Consider the following 27,387-nt stretch of genomic DNA (forward strand, 5'->3'; position numbering starts at 1 on the left):
TTACCTAAGGGACACTGTTCCGCAGCAGCGCATCCCAGCTCTGTTTCATTTGCAGCTGGAGCTGCAAGCGCTGCCCTCGCTCCAGCTCAAGATGAAGACGTGCTGGATTGCAGCTCAATAATCTATCCATTGACAGCCCGGCTGCTGTGACCTGCTCAGGAAACCAGAACCCGCGGCCCCGGGCGCTGCGGCGGCGCCCACCAGAACTGCAGCCCATTCGCCTCCCAGCGAGGGCCAAAGGCCCCACGGCTTCCCAGCACCTCCGCAGCTGGTTCGCATTTGCGCTTAAACAAAAACACGGGCCTGTGTCCCAACCAGACAACCGCGGCATTATTCGGCAACATCGCGACTCTGCGCCCCACAACCCGGCCTTATTATAGAGCTTTAAACACTATTGATTAAATCGAAGCAGGGGTTTTTTTAGTTTCAGCCCATATCTCATAATTCCCCCCCCCAATAACAAATCCGATCTAAGAATGTCTGTGAGCTATTTGGTGTTCCCTAAGAAGAAACATGAGAGTTTTATTTCCTAGTGAATTGACCCACAGGGAACACTTGCCCACAGAACCTTTTTATTAGACCCCTCATAAACAGTGAGGGCTGGAGGGAAAGCACTAAAGCTGCTCTTATTGTTTTAACATAATGTAACAAATGCATAGTTTGTGGTTCCAAAGAATGTTTAGCAATACCATGATAGGTGCTTTATATCTATAAATAAATGCATATATATATATATATATATATATATATATATATATATGTAAAAATACACACATGCCAGAATAGTGACTGTCTGTGCAACCCATGTCATAGCTATTTGTGTGACATAATCCCTCAGGGAATAGAACAGAACAGCCTGTTCTTGACATGTGTCAGAAACCATTTTCTGATTATTAAATGGGAAAAAAAAGAAAAGCAAAAGAAACTAATGAAGATGTTCTAAGATCGGGGTCCAACTGAACGGGGAGGCACCGTGACCACCAGCTCAGGAGGGCAGAGCAGCAAAGCAATGTGAAGAAGACAAATAAGCAGAGACTGGGGAGCCAAGTCACAAAAGGGGACAAAAAGAAGCTATTCTGAGATGGCGAAACATTAAACATTTCTATAAGGGCACAACAGCAAAGCAGAGTCCCCGAAAAAAAAACAGAGTCCCCTAAAAGAGGGAACTTGGATAAATCAACAGAGGCAAATAGGATTTCTACTTCCAGTGTATCAAAATCCCAGTGACCAGCCCACCAGCAAACCAGGGAGCTGAGACCAGCGACAGAAACGGCACCGCGGGCCATTAGCGGCACAGCGGAGAAGGGAAAGAGCTGGTCCATTACTCGCTGGGGAGGGAAAGTCATCAACAGATGATGCTGAGATGCATTAAATGCATTTGTGCTTCAAGCCTCGCTACAAAGAACGGCCGGGAGCTGGTGAGAATGAGCAGCAAGAAGACTTGGATCCAGCATAGGAAAAAAGGCACAACTGGTTCCTGGGGTGGCTTTACCCTGGTCTGTAAGTACTTTGGGATGGTGAGTTTTAGGTTCAGCTGGTTTGTTCTGTGACCGGCTCCAGATGAGGATATAGAACATTTTGGAGAACAGATCAAGCTTTCTTGAAACCAGTATTACCAATAAATAATTATTGCTTAATAATTCTATAAACCACATCTCTCAACAGCCTTATTCTAGCCAGGGACAACTCCAAACCGCGCCGCTTGGTGCCGCGTCAGAAACGTTCCTACCTGTGACCTGATCTTGAGCGCGGGCCCCAGTTTCAGCCCCATGTTGTTCAGTAAGTGCTCCTCGGTCAGGAGGGGCAGCGTCTCGCCGTCGATCGCCTGCTCGCGGAAAACCTGCGGGAACAGAGCACGGGAGGTCAGGACAGCAGCCGCTGTACCGGCGGCTCCTGCTGCTGCGCGGGAGGCGCCGGAGAAAGGGTTGAACCCCAGTGGTGAAGCGGGACCGCTTATTAACAATAACATAGAAATTAACACTAAAACACGGGAGGTTTATACAATCCTGTATCCACAGCTGGGAGCCAACACGTGAAAAGGAAATGTGAGAATCCAACACGTAAAAAGGAGACGTGGGAATGTGAATTAGGGCTGGTTGGGCCAGTTTGGATAAGTCCTTTTCTTCTAAATGCTGGGATGGGGATTTTTTTTCTCTGGGGAATGTCCCCACATGAGCAACCAAAACAAGCTGATCTAAATGCATCGTGATGAGAACAGATGTGAGAAAGGAGACTGAGGTGCCCAGGGCCCTGTCCCAGCTCCAAAAAGGGCAGAAAACACAGAAGAAAAGAATCTAAGCCACGCGCTCCCCGCGTAACGCAGCCCAGCAAAGCCACGCTGAGGGGCTGTCTACAGCGGCTCCCGTTATCATACAACATTGTGTTTGCAATGCACTGATTGCTGAAGCTCTGTCTCAGCGAGCTATTGATCTCTTTACACCAGGAGCTGGCACAGACGGTGTAAACGGATGATCCTTCTGCAAGGTGTTAAAGATTTCTGCGCGTTTCCTACCGGTCTCACTCAGAAGCTTCCAGGCAACTCTGATTTTCATTCCCCAGCACAGGAATGCAAACTGCAATGTATTTTGGGTTCAGAGCCTTTCGCTTGAGCCCTGTGCAACACGCACTGCGGCTCACACACGTACCCCTGAGCCTCCTCACCAAACCCAGCTCTACAGCTCAGACCTGATGCTTCTCCCATCAACATCCATCCATCCACCATATTTTTTGAACCAGTTTCCTTTCCATCCCTCTCTCCATAATCAGAAACGGAACCTTCTGCCCACGCATCGTCACCCCGATCCAGCCCCAGGCGCACCCCAAATCTCAGCCGTTCCTCTTGGGGAATGTCACCTGCTCCCCATCTCCGTCACAAGCATTCATTCACTTTCCTAAACACTGCCTCTCGCATACACAGCGGTTTGCTCCAAAGCAGCACTGGTTTTACAGGTGGTTTTAACAAAGCATATTGTGATGGGATTAACATCATGGTTAAGGAGCAAGGAAGGACAGATTTTAGATTGAAAGCACATTATCCCGTCACCTGAGCAAGAAGAGGGGGGTGTGGGGTAATTCCAGGTTTCCACTTCCCCATCCCCTCTGGACAGATGCAAAAACACGCGCCTTTCCCACGGCACACGACAGAATCAATATAACCTATAGGGAATCGCGACCCAGACCGCTCTCCTCACCGCCGTCCCAGCGGAAGCGGGTGCTGAGCTTTACCCTGCCCAAAATGGGCAGGTTTGGGCACGACTTCTGGAAGAGGACATTTCCCTAATGTCCTAACAGACAGCGAGGGCCAAAGGGGAGAGCAGACAGATTTTTAGGAAGGAGATTTCGGGCTGGATGTGCCAGCACGGCTGTGCGCTCCACAGCTCCCAGCAGGGAAGCTCCTCTCTCGAATCCACGTGTCCGCAGAGCTCGACTCCTGCTCTCCTCCCTCCCTCTCAAGACCTGTTCTCAGCCTCCCACGTGTCTGCTGAAAGGCCGGACTGTCCTGAGCTCTGGCGCTTTGCCTCTATCTCTGCTGCTTTCCGTCCCTCCCCGGGGCACGCTGCATCCCCTTTGCAGAGCTGCCCCGGGCAGGGGTCTGCTGCGCCTTCACCCTTCTCAATGGGGCATTTATCACAGGCTCTAGCAGACGTGGAAGCCAAAAACACAGGGTTGATTTTCGCATTGCACCTCAGGACCCCACACCGAGCAGCCTTTACGAAGTCCCCAGTACCGGTGGATGCTTCAACTCTGCTACAACAAGCTTAAAAATCACAATCGCCACCACTGTGCAGCACACGCACACAGGTCACTCCGGTGGTTGCGTGGGGAGGGTCTCCTGAAGCCCTGCTCGGCCCCGCGATGCTCCGGGTGCAGCAGAACACGGCACCTTCTGCCAAGCTGGTTGGTACCATGAGCTTCTCATCCCAATCCAGGGACCACCCCACAGCCCATCCCTCCGTACAGCTGCTCCACACAAACCACCGCTGCGTCCAGAGCACAGGGCAGCTCCAAAACCGTGAGCTGCACAGCGAGACGTGACGCTAAGAGCCGCTAAACATCACCAACTCAGGCGCTCACTCGTAACCTTGCCCCTGCTCCCATCAGATTCTTTCCTTATTGCTCCCCATCTGCAAAGCCCCGCACACACCATCTCGGGGTGTTCATTGGCAGCAAGTAACTATTTAGCAATGCACCAGAACAAAAAAAGAAAATACAAATTCCACTTAAATTTGAGAAAAAACTTCTTCTCATTGAGGGTGACAGAGCACTGGCCCAGGCTGCCCAGGGGGGTTGTGGAGTCTCCTTCTCTGGAGACATTCAAGACCCACCTGGACATGTTCCTGTGCGACCTCACCTGGGCGTTCCTGCTCCAGCAGGGGGATTGGACTAGATGATCTTTTGAGGTCCCTTCCAATCCCAAACATACTGTGATACTGTGTGATACTGTGAAATAAACAAACTCTTCATGCCCTGCAGGGCTCTGAGACAGAGCTGCCGGGAGGGACAGCGCAATCAAACAGGCACGGACGGGAGGGAGAAAACGGGCTTGCGGGGAGAACGTCCCTCCCGTGATGTTCTCGAGGCTGTGAGCAGGCTCACCTGAGTGTACTCGGTGCAGCCGGCCAGGCTGGACACGAAGCTGCAGACGTCCTCCACCGTCCATTTGCTGATGTCCTCCAGCGCGGGGCTTTCCTCGCCATCCAGAAACAGACCTCCCATGGTGCCTGCAGCGGGCGGGGAGGAGAAACAAACATAAATCATTAAAATCCCACACGGACAACAACTTGCCTGCAATCGGAATATTTTTCTCTAGCCACACATTCATCTTTAATGACCTGTCAATTAAAGCACTGGGCAGGGTCAATTCATAGGCCTCTTCCTCCTGGAGGTCTCCAGCTTAGAAAGGGGGGCAGGGGAAAGGAAAAATCCCAGTTAATGCATTTCATGTGTTTAATGTTCTTCAGCTGAGGGGAAGAAATGGTGGGGAGGGGAGAGAAAATACAAAAACCCCCTAAAAAGCCTGAAGGAGTGTTTCTCCGCACGCACCGCAAAGCGGAAAACTCTGCCTGCCCTGTGGGTTTCTTCCCCCAGCCCTTCTCCCGGCTACGTGCTCCGAATGACAAGGGGCTCCGGCACCTCTCCCCGGCGGCCCAGCGCCTCGCCGCAGCATGAGAACGCCTTGCTCTTTTAAAGTATTCATTTCCAGTCCGAATATCCATGGGATGGGGCTGCCAACACAGCCGCGGGGCCGGGCATCGCTCCGGCTGATGGGTGACGGGTGACCCCCGGCCCCGCCAGCCTCGGGGACAGCACGGCTCAGGTTCAAGCCCATGTGTCAATTCTCCGAAACGCAACAGCGGTTCAGGTCCCAGCCCTGTCAGGGAGACGGAGGTGATGGGATCCAAAAGGGCCCCCAGCGTCGCCGGTGCCTGACAGCAGAGAAAACCGGACGGGAGGAGAGACACCGAGAATAAGGAATGGCAAGAGAAACGCCAGCCAGGTGACCTGTACCGAGCATAGTGTGCAAAGAAAAATACAGAAACAAGAAATGAAGAAACCTGGTTCCAGAAAACACCAGTTTGGAAAAGAAAGGGACTGTAAACCTGTGGAACTCCTGCTGCAGGATGTCACTGAGACCAAGAGAACATCCATAGGGATGTGAACATCCGTGATTATAGCGCGTAGAGAAGGAGTGTATGAGGGGTATAAACTGTTATGCTTCAGGGCACAAAGCAACAAATTATCAGAAAGAAAGTATTTCCCCCAGGGGTCTACCATGACAGAACTCTCTGTTCCGTAGGCTTAAGGTTCTTCCCTGATCCACACCTGGATGTAACCTCTTGCTGCGACTCCTTTGCTCCTGCAAGTACCGACAAGGTAACGTGGGACGCAACAGAACAACGGTGGGGAGCACGAGCCCAGAGAACCTGGGGGAACACGCCAGGTCAGGGGCAAAGGCGCAGACAGAGTCAACAGCAAAACTGCATGTTGAGTTGACTGGGAAAGCCACTAGCACAGCCCAAACTAACAGGAAAAGGACGGGATTGACAGAGGAAGTTATCATGCCAATAGGATGCTTTTAGAACAACAGCGGTCTGCAGGAGCAGCGCTCAGACGCTGCGTCATCATTTCCACCATGTTTCCGCTCCAGCTTCCCGCTTCCCACCCTGCGCATGGATCCTGCGGCTGCTCCACCGCTGGAGCTGGCTGCAGCCCACGCTCACAGCACCGACACGTCCCTGGGCATCAACATGTGCATCTCCATGTGCACCTCCTCAACGTGCACCCCCATGTTCACCTCCTCAACGTGCACCTCCTCAACGTGCATCTCCACGTGCACCTCCTCAATGTACATCTCCTCCATGTGCATCTCCTGCAGCAAGAACACATGGACCAACCTCCTGTGCAGAGAGGACCAGCCATTGGCCCCCAGAAGGAGAAGAGTCCATGGGCACCCACCAGACCCTTCACACCCTCGGTCTCTATCAGATGGCTCCTGGGTGCAGTGACAGTCCCTCTTCGCTCCAGGTTTGCTCAATGCTCCGGGCCGGCTCTGCCCGGCCCTGATGTGCTGAGCCTGGGGGCTCCTGGCCCCCCATAAAGCTTCAGATACTTTTGTGCGCCCGCTAAGGGTGAAAACGAGCAGCTCCCTGGCGAGCCGGGCGCCCACCGGCACCGGAGGCCGAGGCCGTTGCCAAAGAGCCGCTTCCCTTCCCCTCGCCACCCCCAGCCACCAGACAGACAGATGGACACGAGCCCTCATTCTCATTCCTACCGCATTCCATTTTCCAGGAGACAAACTCACAGCTGCTTATGTTAAAATTCACAAAACGCTTCAAATGGCTGAGGGCTTTTATTTCCTTTTTTGCCATTTGAGGGCAGGGTTTTGCTTCCTCGGGGTGGGGGGTAACGTTCTTTCTCCTTTTTGGATGCGCGGCTGGAGCTTGGTAAATAGGAGAAGTGAAACTGAGCTCAATTATTCCAGGCACAGTCAATGCTGAGGCGAGACACCTCCATCTGCAGCCAGAGCGAGCATCTCCGAGGGGATCTGCCCGTAACAGCCAACTGCTTTAAAATTAGGCACTTCCTTATTCCAAAAGCCAGCCAAGGATTGAATTGCAGCAACACAGCGCTCGGGAATGAATTCTGCACTCACCAGCCAGCCCCATCCTCGGCTTTAACCTCAGGCTGATCCATCCCCCCGGTCACACTCGCCAGGTCCCCACCAGCGTGGGCAGAGATTTAGCCCAGATGTTGCGTTCACAGCTGGCAGGGATACAGGGAAAAGCACTGGGCTTCACTACAGCCCCTCTCCAGCACAGGGGTCTGCAATGCTGGAAGCTCACCGAGTGGATCGGCTGCAGGGCTGCACATCGCCCCCGAGCTGGGCTGGAAACTGCTGCTCCTACCAAAGCCCTTCTCCTCTTGTGGGTTTTCTTCCCATTGTCTCTTCGTGCCCCCAGAAGAAAGGATGGGAGAGGTCGAGACGCACACAGTAAACCTGCTGGGTCCAAGAGCGAGGGCAAGACGGGCCCCACACTATGGGAACAAGAAATATTTTCCATGTGCCCACACAGAGAGAAATACAATACGGCCAAAATATTTATCTCTGAGAGTTTGTTTTCCCATTTACACCAGGGAAAGGAGGCCTGACTGGTGGAAATATTCTTGGGAGGGGAAAAGGTAAATACCAATACTCTGGGTTCTGGCCTATTAGCAATTTCTGTGTCACAGAACTTAAAAGCTAGAGGGTGGAAACCTATTTCCACTGACGTTAGTGGCAAAACACCCGTTCTCTGCAGAAAAGCCCAAAATCTCACGGTGACCGTGGACATGCTCAGTCCTCCGAGCAACAAAGACTCAGTTACCATTCTGTGTGCTCAGCACTCCTGGAGTCCGGGTGATGTTCAGGTGTCCCCCTGCCCTTCTGCACCCAGCTCAGCCCTGTCCCCTGTCTGAAGTCACCAGATGCGCAAACAACCCCAGGTAGGACTCCTGCAGGATGGAGCAGCTGATCACAGCGGTCCCGCAGTGCATCACCTGCAAGAAGTACAGGACCACCCCTCGGCACACCGCATCCAGTCACTGGCCTATGTGATTTTGAAGTCTCTGGAGCAGAAGAGCTCGCGTCCTTCCTCCCATCCCTCCTCGGGAAGATACAGCACCGTCTGCTCCATCCCTGCGCGGCTGCACCCCCTCACTGCTGCTCTGGCAGTTTGGGGAATGATAACAAATAGATGCCAAGTGGCTGGAAGGGACGCACCTTCTATTATAATAATGACATGTCACTGGGTCCTGCTGGACTGCGAGGATGCATAAAGGGCAGCGTCTATTCCCTGCCAGGCCTCCTCTGTCTTGCTCTATGATAAATGATGGTCCAAGAGGCTGGTAATGGATTACGGAGCATTTCACCAGATGGGGCCCAGCGTGGAGGGACTGAAAAGAATCCATCGTCCCAAGCCAGTGTCTTGTAGACAGGTGTCCACATAAAAGCCCTCACCACCCGTGCCCACAATCCATTTATAATTTCCTTCCCTCCTCCTGATGTCCAGCTGCTTCAGAGGAGAAACCAAAGGCTGAAAGGGTCAGGGAGAGCAACCCAGTAAGAGAAACCTCTTCTGCAAACCCAGGCTGCAATGGGAGAGACAAGAGTTTTCTCTCCTGGCATCACAGGAGACAATCCAGGAGCCAAGAGGGAGGCCAGTGCACAAAGCAAACCCACTAAGAAGGGTTTACACTCCTATGGGTTTAATCAGTTTTGCTACCACTCTCCCCCACGCACGCCGGAGAGGGCTCGGGTCACGCAGCGGCACTGCAAGGCTTGTGTTAATTGCTCTCCAGACTACGGATCGATAGAAGGATTTTAGCCTCCTGCACACTCCATCCTTCACCTTTTCCAAAGGACGAGGCCGGCGCAGGGCGGTGGGAGGAGGAGGAGAGCAAGGCTGCTGAAACCTTGACGAGATGAGGTCATTGAGCAGCCGCCAGATCCCCAGAAGGCAGCTCAGGGAATCGACCCAGCTCCGGCTGCCTCATCGATATTCTTCCCAGTGGGGACAGAAAACAGCTCTCTGCCTCCAAAGGAGGAGCCTCCCCTTGCCCGAAGACCAGAGGAACCGCCTGAAACTCGAGGGGCATCTTCAGCCAGCCACTTCCCTCCTCCTCCGGCCCTTCCTTTTGTCCTATCGCGTTATTATACCTTTTTAAGGTGGTTATTCTATAACACCAGCCTCCAGGGTACAACCATCCTGGCCAAAAGAGCAGCTCTTGCGCAAAAACAGGATTATGGAAATCACCAGGCACTGCCAGAGAGGTGGGTGCAGTTCTGTTTTCAGGTGGTCTGTGTTCCCCAAGGGCCAAAGTAACACATTTTTCAGTGACACACATCACCCCATGATCCCCATGGCACTGGGATCGATCCAGCCCTCAACATTGTGCTGCCGAACTCTCAGCGCCTGCTGTGCTGCGTCAAATGAGATGCCCTTGTCTTCCCAAGGCTGTTTCAGGGGAGAGCTTTTGCTACAGAGTTGTACAGCACCCAGCAAAACAGGACCTAAACTCAGCTGCTGTCCCACAAACAGCCAGAACTAACAGCCACGACAACAGGCGAAGCTAGCCAAGAGCAAAAGAGCCCTCCGGAAAGACCTACAGCTCTGGCGCAGGCTCCACAAATCAGAAACGCCTGAAAACCAGGCAGCGAAGCACAGCTCTGATCTTTGCCGAGGCCTCAAGACACAATCGTGATATAAATTCAAAGTGATAATAATAAATGGCCTATTACAGTAACTCGCGCGCTGCTGAGGGAGGGAGGAAACCCATCTCCGAGCCAGGCGTCCCCGCAGAGCCGCACGCCAGCGCCGAGCACCGCAGAGCCGCGCCGTTCCCTTTTTAATGGCCGGGAGAAAAAGGCTCCTGCGAGGCAGCCTCAGCAGCCCAAGGCAGCAGGAATATTTATCACGTTGGCCACCTGCCTGTCACAGAAAAATCGCTTCCTCCTTCCTGGTTGGAAGGCAGCTCTAATGAGCGATGGGCAGCCGCGTTCACAACCGCCGCAGCTCTTTGCATTGAAAACAGGCAGCTTCAGCAACCCACACGCTCTGCGCCCCCTTCCTCCGTCCTCCACGTGGCAGGAGGTCCTGCCTCCTGCTAATTGCTCAGCCAAGTAATTAGCTGAGGCAGATTTTAGCTCTTAGCTAGGCCAGCAGGGCTGCCACCCTGCTCTGCCCACAGGAGACCCCTGGGCAGAGCAGCTACCAGGGTTTGAAGCCCCTTCCACATCCAAGACTTTGTAGAGCAGCATTTTGCAGCCATAAATAATTTCTCTTGCCTCTCACTGAAGGCCCTGATAGTTTACTGGCACCTGTCCTGAAACCTGGCTTCCAAAGCAGGCTCAAGCAACTGCACGATCCCTTAGTCCATCGTATTTTGATGTCCCTTCTCATGTGCTCAGGACTCACTTCGTCCCTGCTGACCCTCTTTATGACCCTTGATTTGCTCCATTGCAAATGAAGTCCTTCATACTAATTAAAAAAAGGTGCTTGGCTCCCCGCAGAGAAAAAAAATATAACAGAACAAGTAGAACAGGAAGGGAGAAGAGTCCCGCTATTAGCTCACTGCAAAACACATCTCTGCTCCAGCTGGTAACTCAGTGACAAGCCCCGCGCACTCACCTGCATGGAAGTACGGGCTCATGGTGTACGGGAACCCGAAGGGCAGCGGCTGGGGCGGCGGGATGGAGGCTGGCGGGAGGTATTTCACCTCGTTTTTGTTGATGCCCGGGCCAAGCAAATGGCTGGGGGACTCCGCGCTCGAGGAGCTGCAGGGAGCGTTTTGGCCGGCAGCCGCTTCACCCAGCTCCTTGGCTCCCTCGCAGACTTTGCCCGTCTCTTTGCACTCCTTCAGCTCAGCGGCCGAGCTGCTGCTCTCGGCCTTCAGGCTCTCCGGCTTCTCGTCGCTCACATCCGCGTCGCTCTCAGAGTCCTTCATCTCCTCCTCGTTACAGTCCGGCGCCCCGTCCCGCGCGCGGGGCTCCGCCAGCTCCTTGGCCTCGCTCAGCCCCTGCGGCTCGGCGCGGTGATGCGCCGATTTGCGACTGCCGCGCCGGGGCTGCTCCTTGGGCGGCGTGGAGCTGCTGGGGACGCTGGGGTTGAGGGACAGCAGGGGGGTGTTGTTGTGCCGCAGCACCAGCATGGCGTTCCTCCGGGAGAGCTCCTCCCGCAGCGGGTGGCCCTCGGGGATGTCGTGCACGTTGCGCAGGGCCGGGTGGTCGGGGGGCAAACCGGGATGGAGGCTCAGGGGGTCACCAGCCAGTAGCCTTTGTCTGTGGAGATTCTCCAGCTCCTTCTGGCGGATGATCTCAGCTGACATCTCCAACCTATGTTGGGAAAGGCAGAGAGGGAACGTCAGGGGTGGCTCAGAGTGACCTGCTAACCCCCAGCCACGCTGAATCAGAGCCTGTAGGATAGAGGTGTCACCCGTGTGCAGCTGCACCTCACATTACTCTGCCTGCCGCTAGGAAAGAGAAGGAAAAACCCAACCCAAGGCCAGGCAGGGCTGCCCTCTACGCTCTTTACCTTGCCAGGTTTTGCTTTCGTAGCATCTCTTGCTGCCGTGCAAACATCTCTGCTTGTGCTGGCTGTAGGAACCCATAACCTGGGGACAGGGAGAATAATAATATGGGGTTATTAATCTCAGCATTGACTCAGAGCAGCTCCCCAGAGGGCTAACAGAGAAGGAAAGGGCGACTGAGAGCTGCCTTTCTGTTCTAGAGCTCATCTATTCCCTCCTTCCCAAGGCGGCGCAGCCGCTGCTGAAACACAGGACCAGGGAGGCTGGTGGGGATTATAAGAGCAAGCAGGCAAGGCGACCCGCTCCTGTCACTGCAAAACATGGGCAAAGTCAGCACCACAGTAACAGGGAAACACAGTGAACGCGTGTGGGCTGTTTGGCTCAAGGACAGTTTGTCACAGGCTGCACCTTCGCTCCTCCCGCTCCCTCGGCCGATTCAAGTGCTTCTGACACACTCACCTGGAGTCTGGCACAGAGCCGAAGGCACCCCGAGGAACGGAGGTCTCAAGTGGGGCCCCAGGGCAATATGGGGTGCGTTCTGGGGTGAAAGCAGAGGCGGCGGGTGCGATATTTCCCTGCAGAAATCAAGAAATAAATTCATGTTGAAAACCTGGAGGCTCCCTGGCTCAGGAAGAACAAACATCCTTTCTGCAGATGAACCGCATTCTGTACCAGAGGCTGTTCCAAGATAGAAAAATAACTATTCGCCCCATATACAAAACTTTTAAAAGGGAGAGAAAAAAGAAAGTAAGCAGAACCAGAAGGAGAAAAAGCAGGCAGGACTCCATAGGTCCCACATACTTTGGTACGTTTGCTTCTGTGGCCTTTCAGCTGGGCTGTTCAAAGGAGTTTTGGCTGCCCAGGACTAGCAAATAAGACTGAAGATGCTGCATCTGCCTGTCCTGTTAGCAAGCTTGGGTTAATATCCCAACTACCTGACAAATGAAAAGCCATATTATGTATATTTTAGGAGCTGAAGAGTGGGTCTGGGAAGATCTGAATTCACCACTGGCACACCCTGCAAACAATCACTGTCCCAGCTGGGACAAAGAGGACTTTTAATTCTGGAGAGAAAAGCTCTAAGCGGGGCTGAGCAAGGAGAACTGGAGAAGGGGTGGGTGATGCTGGCCAGGATGAGCAGAGCAGATGTAAGGTGGCAATAAGGTGGAAGAGGCAGGTTTGAGGGGTGGGAGGAGGACAATGCCTGCAAGCAAGGCAGGGAGCGGGGGAAAAGAGGGGAAAGAAAAAAGGCAGGAAGGGAATAAGAGCCAAGGTTTCTTCCATTAGTCAAATCTGCCCTGGGAGCCTGCAAGCAAATCTCTGCTTTCCGGCTGCACATCTCTTAATTCCTTTTGATGGCCACTTACAACATTATTACCTTCACCAGGGCATCTAGAGGCAAAGCCAAGTGCTGTGCCGTTTATTTTCATTTTACAATATCTCCCTGTAAAATCTGCTTCAGGAGAGACTGGAGGGCAAGAGAAAGGGAGCAAGAAGGTGTGTGTGACTTTGCAACAAACCGACCACAGGCACAGCCGCACTCCCCTTTTCGGTAATGGGGATAACGTGAGAACCCCATGGAGCTGGGTCCCCACGCACACAGCTGGGGATGGATTTCCACCATGGCTCACGAAAAGCAACACAAGGACTCTGTGAGGATGAGATAGGCAAGGAAAAGATTCCTGTCCTTTCCCTAGGTCTTCCTAGCGCAGTTTTATCCAGATTTTATACAACCACCACTACAAAACACTGCACAGAATGGGCTGAGCCTCCAAAATCCCTCCTCCTCCCTAGCCCTTGCCCATCCGCCTGTCTCTGCTCCCCTTCTCCCCATCCCTGCCTGTCTCCATCTCCCCTTTCCTCCTCCTTCCTCCCCTAGCTCTCCTCTAAACTAATTGCACAGCTCGCTGTGTCTGGAGGAGAGCCACAGATCGATCCGTCGCTGTTGAAATGTTAATGCTAATCGTATAACCGCTCCGCCAGCACCTCGCACTTCGGTGGCAGCTCCAATTAATCTCAGGTAACGCAGCGCGTGACCTTCGGCTGGGAGCCGGGGCAGCAGCCAAGCGATGCTTATGTAATTACACCATGAAGTGTGTAATCACCTGCCCTAATCCCCGAGGCCTCACAATTAGCCGAGGCCTCGGTCGCTGGGCTGCCAAGTGCTTTGCCACCCCGGACAGCCTGCAGATGAATAACGGACAATTAAAGCGGCATGACGGGGGCTAGGAGGTGTCCGTTCGATCGTAATTAGCTGTAATCATGGGGAGACGAGCCTGGCAGACGTGCTGTTCGTTTTATAAGAAGCAATTTAGGAAATCAAGTTGCTTTTAACCATTCCGTGGCCAGGCGAGCGGTGGCTGTGCCCTCCCTGCCTTTTCTAAGTGCAGAAGAGGGGATTTGGTAGGAGAGATAAGGCAGAGAAGCCCCAGGTGCAGGCTGCACACAGAGAGCTCAGAAGGAAACACTAACAACAAAGAGAGCTCCTTGATTTTAGCCAAGAAGAGACAACCCGCACCCAGGAAGGATAATGTTCGATGGGGATCAGGACTGCGCACTGGAAATAAAAGCTTCTCCCTTTGGTGGCAGCCCCATGTCAATCAGCGGCTATTTTTATGCTTTAATGTTGCACTACAGGGCCTAACTTTGATCCCTATGGAATTCACCCCGCAGTCCGTTCCCTCTGTCCTCTCATCGGAGCCGTGCAGCTCCCCTGCCTTTCGGGGCCGGGGATCACAGATGGTTTGGGTTGGGAAGCGGGGAACGGCAGGAGAGCCCACAGTTGTTCTCTCGGCACCACTGGAGCTCTCTATCTCCATCAAACACACACAGACAGAGCTGCTGGGCGAGGGCAGATAAACAGGAGCAGCCCAAGGTCCCGCGCCCGGCGCTGCCGCACCCGTGAGTCCGTAGCCTAGATTCAGAAGCTGCGTATGGCCAAATGAATTGCCGTCCCCGGAGTAAAAAGCCGCAGAGGCCTTACCAAAGGCTGCTGTGCTTTTGGGCAGACGTGCACCGGACACAAACCCTTTGCATCTCTTCTCAGGTACATATGAGTCTTCAACCCCACATTTATTTCCTTCCTCCTTCCACCTCTCAGAGTAAGGGCTGAATTGCAGTGCCATAGTCTGAGAATGTGAATTTAGCCCGTGGCAATTACATCTGGTAAGTCTTGTCCTTACCTTGCAGAGAGCAATTCTGTGTTACTGCATATTCCTCCTCCCAGGCCCCTTTCTTTTTTCCCCCTAATATGCCAGCTGGAGGCTTGTGAGCAGAGTATTAGGGGATTTGCACTGCATGCTGCTAAATTTGATATGTCCTTTAACAGGAGACAAATGGTTCACAAGGCTTAAAAACTATCGACTTTTCTTTAACAATAAGCACTAATGGCCTTCAAATAATCAATATTTAAAGTCATTATGGGGTTACACATTATACTGTTAAAACCAAGCCTTTCACTTTAACCCCATCATATCCTCCCAAGCCCAGAGCTGTGCTCCCCCGACTCGATCCAAGCTCAGAACTGAAGGCTCGGAGCACAGGCTGTGACTGGAGATGTGAGAGGGTCAGGAAATGCAGATTGAAACCGGCAAGGCATGGAAATAAATTTAGAACGGATGGAAGAGGGGAAAAAAAAAGAATGCATGAAAGCTCTGCTTGCTTCTGCTTTGCATCTGATAGGAAGAGACACTTAAAACCTGGGGTAACAGGCGAGCAGCACAGAGCTCCTTGCTGGTTCGCCATCCGCAGACGCTGGCTGTGCCAGGAAGGGAAAATACATAAAATGAAAGGGCTTTCTAAAAACGGTGTTTGGGATTTCCAGGCAGAAGGAGACACAGATTGGCGCTGCCCGTCTAGGGCCTGGACACACGGAGTCTGGTTTGGGCGGCCAGGGAACTCGCTCCCTCAAAATCCCAACTGGTGCTGAAACCAAATTAGTGAAATCGGGTCAAGCTCTTTGGCCTTTGTTCTGCACAACATTCAGCCAGCTGGGACCTGGTGAGGAATGCGAAAATCAGAGAAACAGCATGCAGAGCGGAGAAGGGGATGTGAGGCTGGGACGGGCAAGATTAGGAGACAGAACGTGTCCAGAGAGACAGGAGGAGGAGTGAGAATGAAAACCTCTGTGATGCAAAGTGAAAGAATTAGGTGGTGAAAGAAAAAATGGCAGTAAGAGCAGATGGAAAGAACCCAATCCAGAAATGCTTGCTGGGTATTTCAGGCACATCCTTGCACAGAGAAAGGCTCTGGCTGGCGCACAATGTTTGTCATCTGTGAGACTCTGCGGCTCCCGCTCCCACAACGCTCCAGCCAAAGGGTTCGGCCTCCCCAGACCCCAGCGGATCAGCATGTGGGTGGCATCTCACGCAGGCAGGGTTTCGTGCTCCTTGGCATTCGTCCTGCCTTCGCCCCATCATTGTCTATGGTCCTGAGAGACAAACTGTGTCCCCAACGCCTCCCACAGACAGCACCAGAGCCAGCTGAATGCTGTCACCAAATATCTGCCTCAGCAGACTCCGCAGGGCACAGCCACCTGCCATTTCTGCAGGAGACACAGCACTTTGGAGATGGGAAGTACTCCAGGCTGGAGTAGTTACAATGACACCTTTTAGTTGTACCCTTTCCTCTTCCAAGTTTTTTTTTATAGCGCTGAACTCAACCGCCTTTTCAAACAAACCACCAGGTCCTGGTGCTTTTATGATCCAAGTCTGAATCAATCTAGAGAAGGATCTAGGACACCCAAAAACCATGAAACCAAATGGATTCTCAAGCCTGCAGCTTCAGTCTACTTCTGGCAAGATACATCAGTTTTACTAACTCTTTTTGACAGAGAAGGAAGCTGGAGCAAAGAGGTGAAGGGACCATTACTCCGCTAAAATGACCTTAGAACCTGGTCCAAGAAAATCCATATTCAGAGTGTCTGTGTGCACCCATGTGTGTATCATCCCCTCCAGAGCCAGCACCCACCTGCCTGCCTTGTTCTTAGCATCATTAAACCTACCAGTTTCTGACCAGCAAAGACGGATGCTAACTAGTTAACGAGTGCCTGAACATACCTGTCTTCCCAAGTGCTGCCTCAGACTCATCGCCCATCTCTTCACACCTAGAAACTGGAAATCTGTATATATAATCTAAGTTCCCACTAGCAGGCAAAGGTCTCTGCGTTCCTGTCTTTGCAAAAACAGCAGCGCTGCCCTGATAAATAGAACTGGGACACCAGTGTGGGTTCCCCCTGCCTTGCTTTGCCGAACTCAATGGCTGAAGTCTGGAGTGGTTAATTATTCTTGCCCACAAAGCTGCTGCACTGAGAGCTGACCTGATCCCCTCAGATCTCCCGATAGGAACTCGAAATGGAATTTTAACACCACGCCAAACAGTTCACATCCCCCTGCATCATGCGTTATTACTTCTGCTTCTGGGAAAGGAGGCGCCATAAATCTACCTACAGTTTGCCTATGTATGTGAGCCAGCTTCCTCCACTGCCTCCTCCTCCTCCTCCTCAGTGCCTACCTGAACCTTTTAAAATTTCTGTATCTTCATAATAAAGGTGCATAAAGGATGCTTCAATTTACCCTGTTGATAAGGACAAGTACAAACCAAAGGCTAAGAGCAACAGGGAGAATGGAAGGGAGAAATCAACCCACGCACTGCTTTATAATCCGTGGCCACGGTTTCCCCTAACATACCCCAAAATGCCTGTGGTGCTTTGGCGAAACAGCCTGCATGTGAGAGCTTCAAGCAGGCCGTTTCTGAGCAGGAGCAGAGCCTTAGTGACACCCAAGTGGCTGCAGACCTCCAGGAGAAATAATGATTGCGTGAACTAACGTCAAGCAGCCTTACCCAGTCACGACTATGGGCCATAGCTGCAGCTCCCTGTTTCCCAGCAGGACTCCCCATCTCTGCTAAGCGAGGATTATCACACCTGAGAGCCCGGCCAGGGCTGCAGGCCACCCAGAGCCAGCTCTCTCCCTCCCACCACTGGGGAACACCAGCCCTCAATGCAGACCTCTGCTTAAACATCCACGTAACACTCTTTTCCTAAATGATTTAAGGCTTCCCAGCCCAGCCCAGCTCCACTACCTAGAACATCTGCCCGGCAGCAGCAAGCACCTCTGGGTTTGATATAGATCTAATTCATTTTCAGTCTGCCCCTCCGAAGTGCAGCACCTCCCCACAAGAAACCTCCACCCTTCCGTACGTGCCTTTTCGGCCAGGCCTCCGGCTGGCCTGGCACTTCTCCAGGCCACACATAGCTGGAGAAACGTTCCCCATGACTGGCTGCACTGAAACTCGTCTATCTCTGCATTCCTCACAGGTCTGCCTACAATCCACATGGACTGGGGTTGGATTTTATTAGGTGGGTTAGCCAAAGTACAGCCTGTGGGTTTACCAGGTCTTCCCAGCCCCTAAATGTTGCAAACCTATTGGTCAGAAAGAAGGGAAAACACAGGATCTGCAGGGCTGTAAATGGGGGGGGAATTACTCTGAACCCAACACATACATGCGCCTGCTATAGAACTAACATTGCAGCCCGCAGCCTGCCCCCACCCCGAGATTAAAGCCAAAAAAGTCTGGATACTGAAGCCTTTCACGGCTTGTCTGGTAACTCAGAGGGTCTTTGCACCCCCATGGCTGCCAGGCCCTCTCCCGCCTCTGCTACCCTTGTCAGAAATGCATACAGCTTTAATTTAATATCCTTCTGAAGTTCTTGATTGCGGAGGGAATGGCTTATGGCACAGAGCAAGATAAATGAGACAGAATTTCCTGGGGTGGCGTGGGGGAGGGCAATCAGCTTTCCAGCACTCCTATCCGTGAGAAAGGGAAGCCGTGCCTCCTTGTTCCTTAAAAAATAACATTTCTCCCCTTTCTATTCCATTCTAGAGCATTTGTTCTCTCTAATTATCTGGGGATATGATAAAACGCAAACTGAAACATCTTAACTTGCTCTGTGCCAAAGAACAGGTCAGAGTCCAGCATCCACTCTGGAGATCCAGGGCAGAATTGGGATGGTTCCCTCCAGCCAGTCGCTGGATGTGAGCACGTATGTGCACGAGCACAGATCACCTCCCTTTGCACAAACACACCCCCACGTGTGGCAGGCGCGTGTGCAAACCCCCACTTTTGCACTTGCATAATGCCCAAGAGCGTGAACGCCCGAGGAGACGTTAACACATCACCGGGGCAAATGCAATCTGCGCACCCTGACGGGACCCTCACAGCACCCTGCACACCCTTCCCTGGCTCTGAGGGTGCACACCGGCCCGAGCCCCCCGAACCCCCGCGGCTGCAGCAAACCCCGCCCCGGGGCGGGGGTGATTCGCGGCCCTTCCCCGTCCCCCTGCGGAGCTGCCCCCGCGATACCTCTCGGGGAAGTGGGTGTCCCTGTGCTGGGGGAGGCCCTGCTTCCTCCGCTGGCTGGAAGAGTTGCTGGCCGAGGGGATGTGCGCTTCCATCGCGCCGGGGTTGCGCGCTGCCGCCGCCACCTCTTGCCGCGCCCGGAGGAGATCTGGGGAGAGGGAAGGGATGAGCTGCTGCCCGGTACGGGCCCCGACACCCCACCCCCGGACCCCCGGCAGCACCCACCGCCTGCCCTCCGCCGCGGGGGAAGCGCCGGCTCCCCGCCCGCAGCCGCGCAGCGCAGCCCCCGGGTGGGAGCGCTGCTCCGGGGCTGCTCCCGGCTCCCCGCGGGCGATAGGGCTGCTCCGGGGCTGCTCCCGTCCCGGCCCTCCCCGCAGCCCCTGGGGCGACAGGCTGCTCCTCGCTCCCCCCGCTGTGGACGGGCTGTCAAGTGGCGAGGGAGCGCGGCCGGTCCCGCGGCTCCGCTGCCCGGGGCGGCCCCGGGAACTCACCCGGCAGAGCGGGCTGGGAGCGGGATCCGCCTCCGCCGCCAAGGGAGTTTGGCAGCGGAGGAAATTGTGCAACTACGGGAGGGGGTGGATTGCTGGTTAATTGCCTTCCTGTTGGAGGGAGGGAAGGAAGGAGGGAGGGAGGGAAGAAGGGAGGGAAGGATGGATGAATGGGGAGAGACAAAAAGGAGAGGGAGGTACCTCCCGGTCCCCGAGCAGACCCGCAGCAGCACCTGCCCCGGCTCCGCCGGCCGCTCGCTGGGCACCGCCGGTTTTAGGTGGCCTTCCCGGGGGCTGCAGGGTTTGCTGCGGGTCAGTGCTCTGTGCCCTGGACCCCCGGCAAGGCAGCATCTGCCCCCCAAAACCCCAGCCCAGCATCTCCCCACTGCTGCCAAAAGCAGGGGATGACGGGGGGCCGTGCCCCTTGGCAGAGAGCACCCATCGCTACTACTAGGTACAGGCTAGCAGGGGGGCCGCAGCACTGCAGAGCACCAAGGGCTGTTTTCCTAAACATGGTGACCCCCCCACCAGCCACCCAGAGCTGGGGGGATGCTGTGGGCCAAGCGTGGGCAAGGGGGGACACCTGGGCAAAGGGTGACACTTGGCACTGGCAGGTCGGTACCTGCCTAGCACAGCTCTGCCATAGGAAAGTAAAGGGCTGGGCCACGGAGCAAACGAGGATGGGGTGCAGAAAGGGGCCCCTTCCATCCTGAGACAAACCACTTTCATTAGCCCATGGGCTGCAGGTCAGAAAGAAGCGCAGCCCTCGTGAAACCCTGCCCTGCATCAACAGACCCAAGATGTGCCCAACCCAGCGTGAGCTTCACCGATCACTCGATAAAATATTGTGGTGACGGTCAGGGCTGAAGCCCTGTGGTGGGACTTACACAGCTGCTGGGTTTGGTGGCAATAAGAAGGACATTGGTACCTGAATGTTTCTAGCCACATTCATGCACACACAATGCCTGTCCCCACATCCCCAACTGAGGGGACAAACATTAAAATGACATACAATACGTACTGCAAAAGTATGTAAGAAATAGTGAAACAACAAGCCCCATCAGATCACATAAAAAGCCTAGAGAATTCTCTGAGCCAGGGACCGTGCACCTTCAATGTTTATAAATTAATTATCTGAAAAACCCAGGTCACTCCTTATTGCCACAGCGCCTGTAATTTAGCAGTCTGGCACGCGGCCAGTTCCAGAAGCCGCATTGATCCTGAATGACCGCAACACCAGCCCACCCCGCACACCCTCTCCTCCTTCCCCCCTGCACCCCCACCCCTCGCACGGCCCCCCCAGGAATCTGTTATTTACAATCCTGCACTCTGACAGTTGGGAAATCAGATTGATTGACAGTGGGACGCTGGCGGATGGAGGTTCCAGGCACGGAGACAGACTGAATTCAGAATGCAGGATGAATGCCACTAGGGGAATGGAGGCGGAGGAGGGGGGTTGAAAAGCAATTAAAAAAAAAAGATTTCTAAATTATTAACATTTTTTAAATTATTAATGTTATTGGTGCCTCCACGTGAGCCCGCAGATAAACTGCGCTTTGTACCGGCACTAATAATTTATAGCCCAACCAGAGCCCTGTGGTGTGGAGACAATCCAAAATACACCAAGTTTTGTCTTGTCAATGTTACACGAAAGAGTCTGTGCAGACTCCTTCTCCCCCCTGCCCACCCCAAAACCTCAGTGTGACCCCTCACCTAACAAATGCTGACGAGACAATTTTATCATAATCATAAAAAATACGTCAGGCTTTTAATGTAATGAGCTACTTTGCTCATTAGGCGGGGGGAGCAGGGGCGATACCGGTTGCTCCGCAGCATACGCTGCCTGCACGGACACATTCTGCATGTCCAGCATCACCAGTGCCCAGGGCCAGGGCTCTGTCGTGACTGTCACAACACTGGCACACATAACACATTTTGTGCTGAACATATGCTTTGCTGTATTCAACGTGCTCTATGCAGACCTGCATGTCACAGTTGAATATTTGCACATCTGCATGTGTTACCCTTTTGTGCACGGTGCGTGTTAAGATACCGTCCTCCTGTGTACTGTGCTTGTGTTCGTGGCATGTGCGTGTGGAAATTCCAGCTTTGTGGTGCATGGCTTTGTCCTGGACCTGTGTACCACGCCCACAAGAGCCCTGCATCTCCGTAATGTCTGGACAGCACGCACGGAAGCACGTGCCACGCTCACTACAGTGTTCCTCAGCGCGGGTTTACACCATGCCCCTGCTGATAAGCAAATCCTTACTCCACAGAGCAAGGAATTGCCTTCTTGCCCCCAGAGAAGCCAATCAAATCAAACAGAGTGGAAAAGCAGACAGCCTCTTCATTAACCTAACAAGGAGCCCTGGGGATTTACGCTCTAGACCAGAGATTCTCCTCCAGCTCTTGCTGGATGCTTCGCCAGTGTTTGCCTGTGCTCCCTCCCTGGATCACGCAGGCAGGTACGTGCCAGCCCTCTGCACTTTGGGTAGGAACCAGCACAGGGGCTACGGATTCTTGCGCGGCACGGCTTTTCCATGAGGCTTCACCCCTCTGCTTCCAAGACTGGAACAGCATCACCTCTTCCATCTCCCTGGCTTTGCCTGATCCAAACAGCTGAGTTTCTTCCCTCACCATTCCCTGCTGCATCAGAGGACTCGAGTACAACACAGGGCTTTAGTCCAGACCAAACTGAGCCAGTGCCAGTAGCCTGTGTCCCCGAGAGGGACGGTGAAGTGTCCCTGGGCTGAGGAACCTCCAGCCTGGGCAGGGATGCTGCTGGTCCTGCGCTCTGCCCAGCAGCTCCCGGGGCAGAACCAGTATCAGCTTAGTGCCCTCTTTAGGCACAGAGCAGGATGCTGCAGCCAGGCTGGATTTAGCCTGATTCCTCCACAACCGAGGCAAAACCTACCAGCAATCCTTCAATTCACACAGGACCCATTAGATCCTGGTTCTGTAGGACCCTTATCCCCTCAGGACAGCACACCAGCCCCAAAGGCAGCAGCACTGGACAATGCTAGCGGTTAATGAGGAAGCTGCTTCAAGATCAGGTTTTAGATACTCCTCTCCTTGCATTAACATAACCGCACAAGCGCCAGCCTCCTTTTAATGAGCAGAATGGCAGCATCGTCCCTCGAACACGGAGGTACGGAGGCACAATGTGCTCTGCACACAACAGGCCCTGAACAAAGAAGGGCTGGCAGGTCCCTCAGCTATCACCAGTGCCCAGCTCAACCCCGGAGATCCACACCATGCTGCGAAGGTCTGAAAATAATTTCTTAGCGCTGGCAGCTGAGACCTACAATGTTCTTATTGCAATATTCTGAGGAAAACATCACCAAATGAGTATACACTGGGCATAGAAGAAGTTTTCTCCCTTTCAGTAACCCTTTCCCTCGCTTTTCTACAGCAGATCTAGTTTTGGAAACTGATCATTCTTTGGTGATGTAAACATAATTGTTTTCAATAGATGATGCCATGGATGAACCGGTCCCACTGACTTCAGCATTCGCCTGCTAAGCTGCCTTCACTGCAACTCAGCTCCATCGGCATATTTTAATTGTCCGTAAAATCATAAGACATCTAATTCTCATTAAGGTGAAAGGTCTTTAACATCAACTTGTACTATGTCTGTGCACAGCAACTATTGCACAAACTTTCTCAGCCTAGCAATATCAATGCTTAACTAAGTCCTGCAACACCATCTTGCTGTTTCAGATCCCATCGCTAAAGGGCAGGAGTCTCTGGCGCTGCCTACATCCCACAACCGCCCTGCATTATGCCAACCCTCATTCCCCTTGCTCCACACTATGACCCAAAGACTTACAATAAGAGATTCTGGATATTCAGATTGACACAAACTCTTGAAACAACGGAAGAACAAGATCCCCCTTCACCACCATTGCAAAATACAAAGCAGTGGCGTTGCAGCTAATGGATTCCAGTAAATAAATGCATAGCCTGCAGAGACAGCTACGGAAGGTATTAGCATTTATAGATAGTGGGAGAAACAGCCTGTAGCACCACCTGTATTCACTGCATGATAAACATGCACCACTGCGGCCCATAAATCCTCCTCACACGCACGCAGGGCTTAGGGACATCTTACAAGCCTTATACTGAATGGCAAAGCGAGCCCCTTCTCCTCCCGTTTGCAAGAGCCCGTACCTCCGTGGCTGGGCACGGCCATGCTGTTGGCCAGCTGGTACAGACGTTGTTGCTGCTGCTCTTCGAACGTGCTGTGTTCGTTCAGCGCCGACATCATGCGTCTATAGTGCTCTTCTGGGGTCATCTGAGTCACCGAGTCCTCCAGCAGAGGCGTGTGGGAGTTTTCTGAGGAAGAGAAAGATTGGGTCTTTTTCTTCTTCCAGAGAGAAATACAGTAGAAAAATCATGTAAGTATAGGGACAGTGCAAAAGAAAGGGAGGTAGAGGGATATTAGCGCAATTTCCCACAACTCTGTAGTGCACCCACTGAACTTGATGTACCAAGCTGCCGGATGCAGCTGTCCTTGTGCTCCAAGATGTACCTTTATATGCGGTCATGACACACCTACAACTTGATAAACCTTTGAATATACGCACGCTTATATACAGGAGAGTCTACAGCATCAATCGCCAACACCCAAGACTCACGAACATTTTTTTCCCCTGAAGCAACAAGCATTACTTTATAATAACACAAAATTACCACCAAGCTCTCTACCTCCAAGGTGGCAAAGAGGACAGGTAGGATGAAAGAGTTCACTGAGTTCTCATCCTTCACACCTTAGGGAACGTTGCGTTCTTTTTTTCAACTATTAATAATACCTGATCAGACACACAGCTCTTCCCCTCACCTTTCTGAACAGCCCCAGGGACACCACAATCCAAGAGATGCTCGTGCAGGTGACGCTGACAACCCCAAAACACACAGCGGTGACAGTTCCCCTGGCCAGCTCGTGGGGGCAAGTCACAAAAGCAGGTTGTTTCAGACCTGTCCATATGGCTAAGCACCCCGAGCCCATTAAAATCCCACCCCACATGCCTACCTCTCCATCTTCCCGGAACAACCACACGGCCCAGGAGGGAGGAAGGCCCTGCCTGCTCCTTGGGATCCCAGTCCAGCACTCAGGGAGATAAAACCACAGAAGCCCCGTGTTTACTGTAAGCAGAACTCAGAGTAATTACCATTCTCCGCCTTGGCGGTAGCTGCTCTAACACTATTTTATCTTGGATCTTCCCCACAGGCAAAACCTTTTCATTACTGGGAGAGGAACTCCCAGTAACAATCTCAACAGGCAGAAGCAGGGGGGGGTGGTGGGACGGGCTCCCCCAAGACCACCACTGAGTTCAGTGCACGACAAGACCACCCCACCGTGTGCCCCAGATTCGTGTTCCTGCACCCATCTCATCTCACAGAGTCCCTCAGGGCTCACGGCAGGTGACTCTGCCGCCAGACTGGCTCCGGAGTCAAGGTGGTGGCTCTGAGCACAGGACACTTTGCACCAGTGTCACCGCTGTGACAGATATGCAGGTGTTGGACACCTTGCTGGGAAAAGAGCTGTGGATATCAAGGGAGAGAAAGGCCCCACGGCTATTCAGAAAAGAGCTTGTAGCAAACAAATACGGTCCAAGAGATGGTAAGTGTAAAATATGCCCTTGTCACAAAAGCTCAGGGACTGGATCACTTCTGCCTTGGCCAGAATGAGAGGCCAGTAGCAGCAAGTGCTGTCTGCCACCAAATCATTACACAACGTACAGGGGCTCAGATTTGGGGGATGCAACCTTCACGTGTTGTAATGAAACCACCTCCCCGCCAAACATAGAGGGGCTAATAATAATATATAAATAATAATAATTAATAACAATTAAAGAGTCAAAGTTTCAATAACAAAGGGTTGCACCACCGGCTCCCAAGGCGCTCTTCATCTGCAAAAGGAGTCCCCCCCGCTGAGGTCAGACGTCCAGCTCCGAAAGGATTCTCGCTCAGCATAGCGACTTGCGGCTGCATCTCCAGCCACTGATCTCTGCCCCAGTGACAAGCATCTGCATCTCGGGGACCACAGGTTTCCTATGTCGATGACAGGTTCATGGCCTGGCTCAGGCTGCTGTAGCAAGGAGCTGGTCCCCACCCTGCACTGCGCATCGCACTTTGAAGCCAAATTCGAAGAAGGAGGCTGTGAAGGACACTATACTGGCTCCCTCCCACTCCCAAACCTGCCAGACGCCGTGCAAGGAGCAGGGAGATGGGGGCAGAACTCCCTTCCGTGTCACCATCCCGCCAGGTCACTCTGTGGGACAGATTCAACACCCTCCTCCGCTCTTTTGCCGCTCCTGCCGCCTTCCCCAGGAACACAGAACTGTTTCAGTTCCCTTCTGATGCTCTTAACCAAAGGTCTAAGGAGCAAAGCCGCATGCCACAGACCTGATTTAGAAAAACACAGATTTCCCCCCTCCGAGCTGTGTCATTAGGGAAAAGAGGGAGGGGGAAGGGGATTTAATAACACTTAATTACCATAAACTCTATCGGATCAGGCACAGAGCAGATTTCAGGTGCAAGGAGGGGGGAAAGAATGAGGGTGGCAAGGGGAGCTAAGAGGAAGGAGGAGTCTAGGGAAAGGCTGGATTTCCACACTTAAAACTTGGAAGATTTCGCATGACTCAGCCAGCGATAATTCCAGCTCTGCTGCAGCTTTACTGTCTGCTTTTGTCATTACCAGGGGGTAATGCGGGAGACTGATCGCGCCAAATCTCTTCCAGCCGCCAGGTGTGAAATGGACTCTGGCAGAGGGAGGCACAGCCCAGGAGGCATCTGTTGGGCTTCTCGCTCTCCAGCATCCCTCCCCGTCCGCCCCAGCCAAGGGGAACATAGCTCTCCCGCCTCCACGAGCACCGCAGGGTCCCCATGGCAGCAGCCACAGGGAATTTGGGCTCTCAGACGACGCAAGTTCTCTGCTCAGCCTGAAGGACACGTCATTGCTGCACAACCTTTTATTAGGTTCATCCTCCCCAAGCAACCCCAGCCAAGCCAGGAGCTCCCAGCCTGCCTCCCCTCCTTTGCTACAACAAACCCATGACAGGCTGAGGTTCCCTTCACCAAAACACAGTAACAGCTCCAGGAATCTGCTGCAAAAGCATCTCACCCCAAGTTCAAAGCCAGATCTTGGTAGCTGTAGGGTCTGCATTGCCTGAGCTGTCGTTTGCCAGGGCAGACAGGACCCGTGCTCAGTCCCATCACACCCAGCAGCATGAGTTTGGGAGGCAGTGAACTTTTTAGCAGGAATGGGGCCAAACGTTGTGTCTTCATTTGGCCTAACTGGACAGCTGCCAAAGCAACCAACATATGGATATCCCCCCCCAAAATGAAGAATGAATTGGCAGAGGCTGGATCTGAATTGCTCAGCTTTAGTCCAGCTCTGGTTCTGGTCTACTTCATTCACCAAAGATGCAGTAAGATTTTGTTTTGTTTTAAACGATCTACAATAGAAAGAGAATGGCAGAAGGAGCAGCATATGAGCTCATCAGCCCACCCCAGGGGGTGAGCACAACATTGTTCCCTACGTGTGTTTTCCAGCACTTAGTCCAGCCCAGTTTCAAATCTTCCCAAACAACGAAGCTTCTACCAGATTTATTTCTCAGCAGTTCAAACAGGAATCAAAAATACTGATTTCTCTCTTTTTGCGGTCGTTCAGTTTTATTTCACGTCTCGAGGTATCGGAGAAGCAGATCTCCAGATACGCTGTTGCTGCAGGAGTGAGGATTTTCACTTGGGGAATTGTCTCCCGGGGAGAAAGCTTCCTCCGTGACCTGCCAGCACAGCCCTCGCTCCCAGCCTCTGATATGCTCGCATTTCCATATTAGACGCGAGAACATTCTGCTCTGTTTGACAGCAGCGCTGGCACGGCCCTGTTTCCACCGAGATAGGGCTCTCTTTTGATCTGCGGTGCGCGCACGGGGAGCGCTGGGAAGGGGGAAGGGAAGGTGGCTGCCTC

The 27,387-nt window shown here is 53.1% G+C and overlaps 1 protein-coding gene across 1 annotated transcript in view; it reads right to left on the reverse strand.

The window, feature by feature from the left end:
- Window positions 1–27,387, reverse strand: part of SAMD11 (sterile alpha motif domain containing 11) — a gene marked incomplete at its 3' end in the record, with an annotated part of 92,272 nt that overhangs the window by 764 nt on the left and 64,121 nt on the right. The window contains exons 7-13 of the mRNA XM_080358810.1: window positions 23,583–23,747; window positions 18,928–19,072; window positions 12,025–12,140; window positions 11,571–11,649; window positions 10,668–11,371; window positions 4,597–4,721; window positions 1,730–1,840 (exon numbers count right to left, since the gene is read on the reverse strand). Of these exons, the coding sequence (XP_080214936.1) occupies window positions 1,730–1,840; window positions 4,597–4,721; window positions 10,668–11,371; window positions 11,571–11,649; window positions 12,025–12,140; window positions 18,928–19,072; window positions 23,583–23,747 (1,445 nt within the window). The remainder of the gene's footprint in view (window positions 1–1,729; window positions 1,841–4,596; window positions 4,722–10,667; window positions 11,372–11,570; window positions 11,650–12,024; window positions 12,141–18,927; window positions 19,073–23,582; window positions 23,748–27,387) is intronic.

This window comes from Nesoenas mayeri (assembly GCF_963082525.1).
Source record: "Nesoenas mayeri genome assembly, chromosome: 24".
NCBI lineage: Eukaryota > Metazoa > Chordata > Aves > Columbiformes > Columbidae > Nesoenas > Nesoenas mayeri.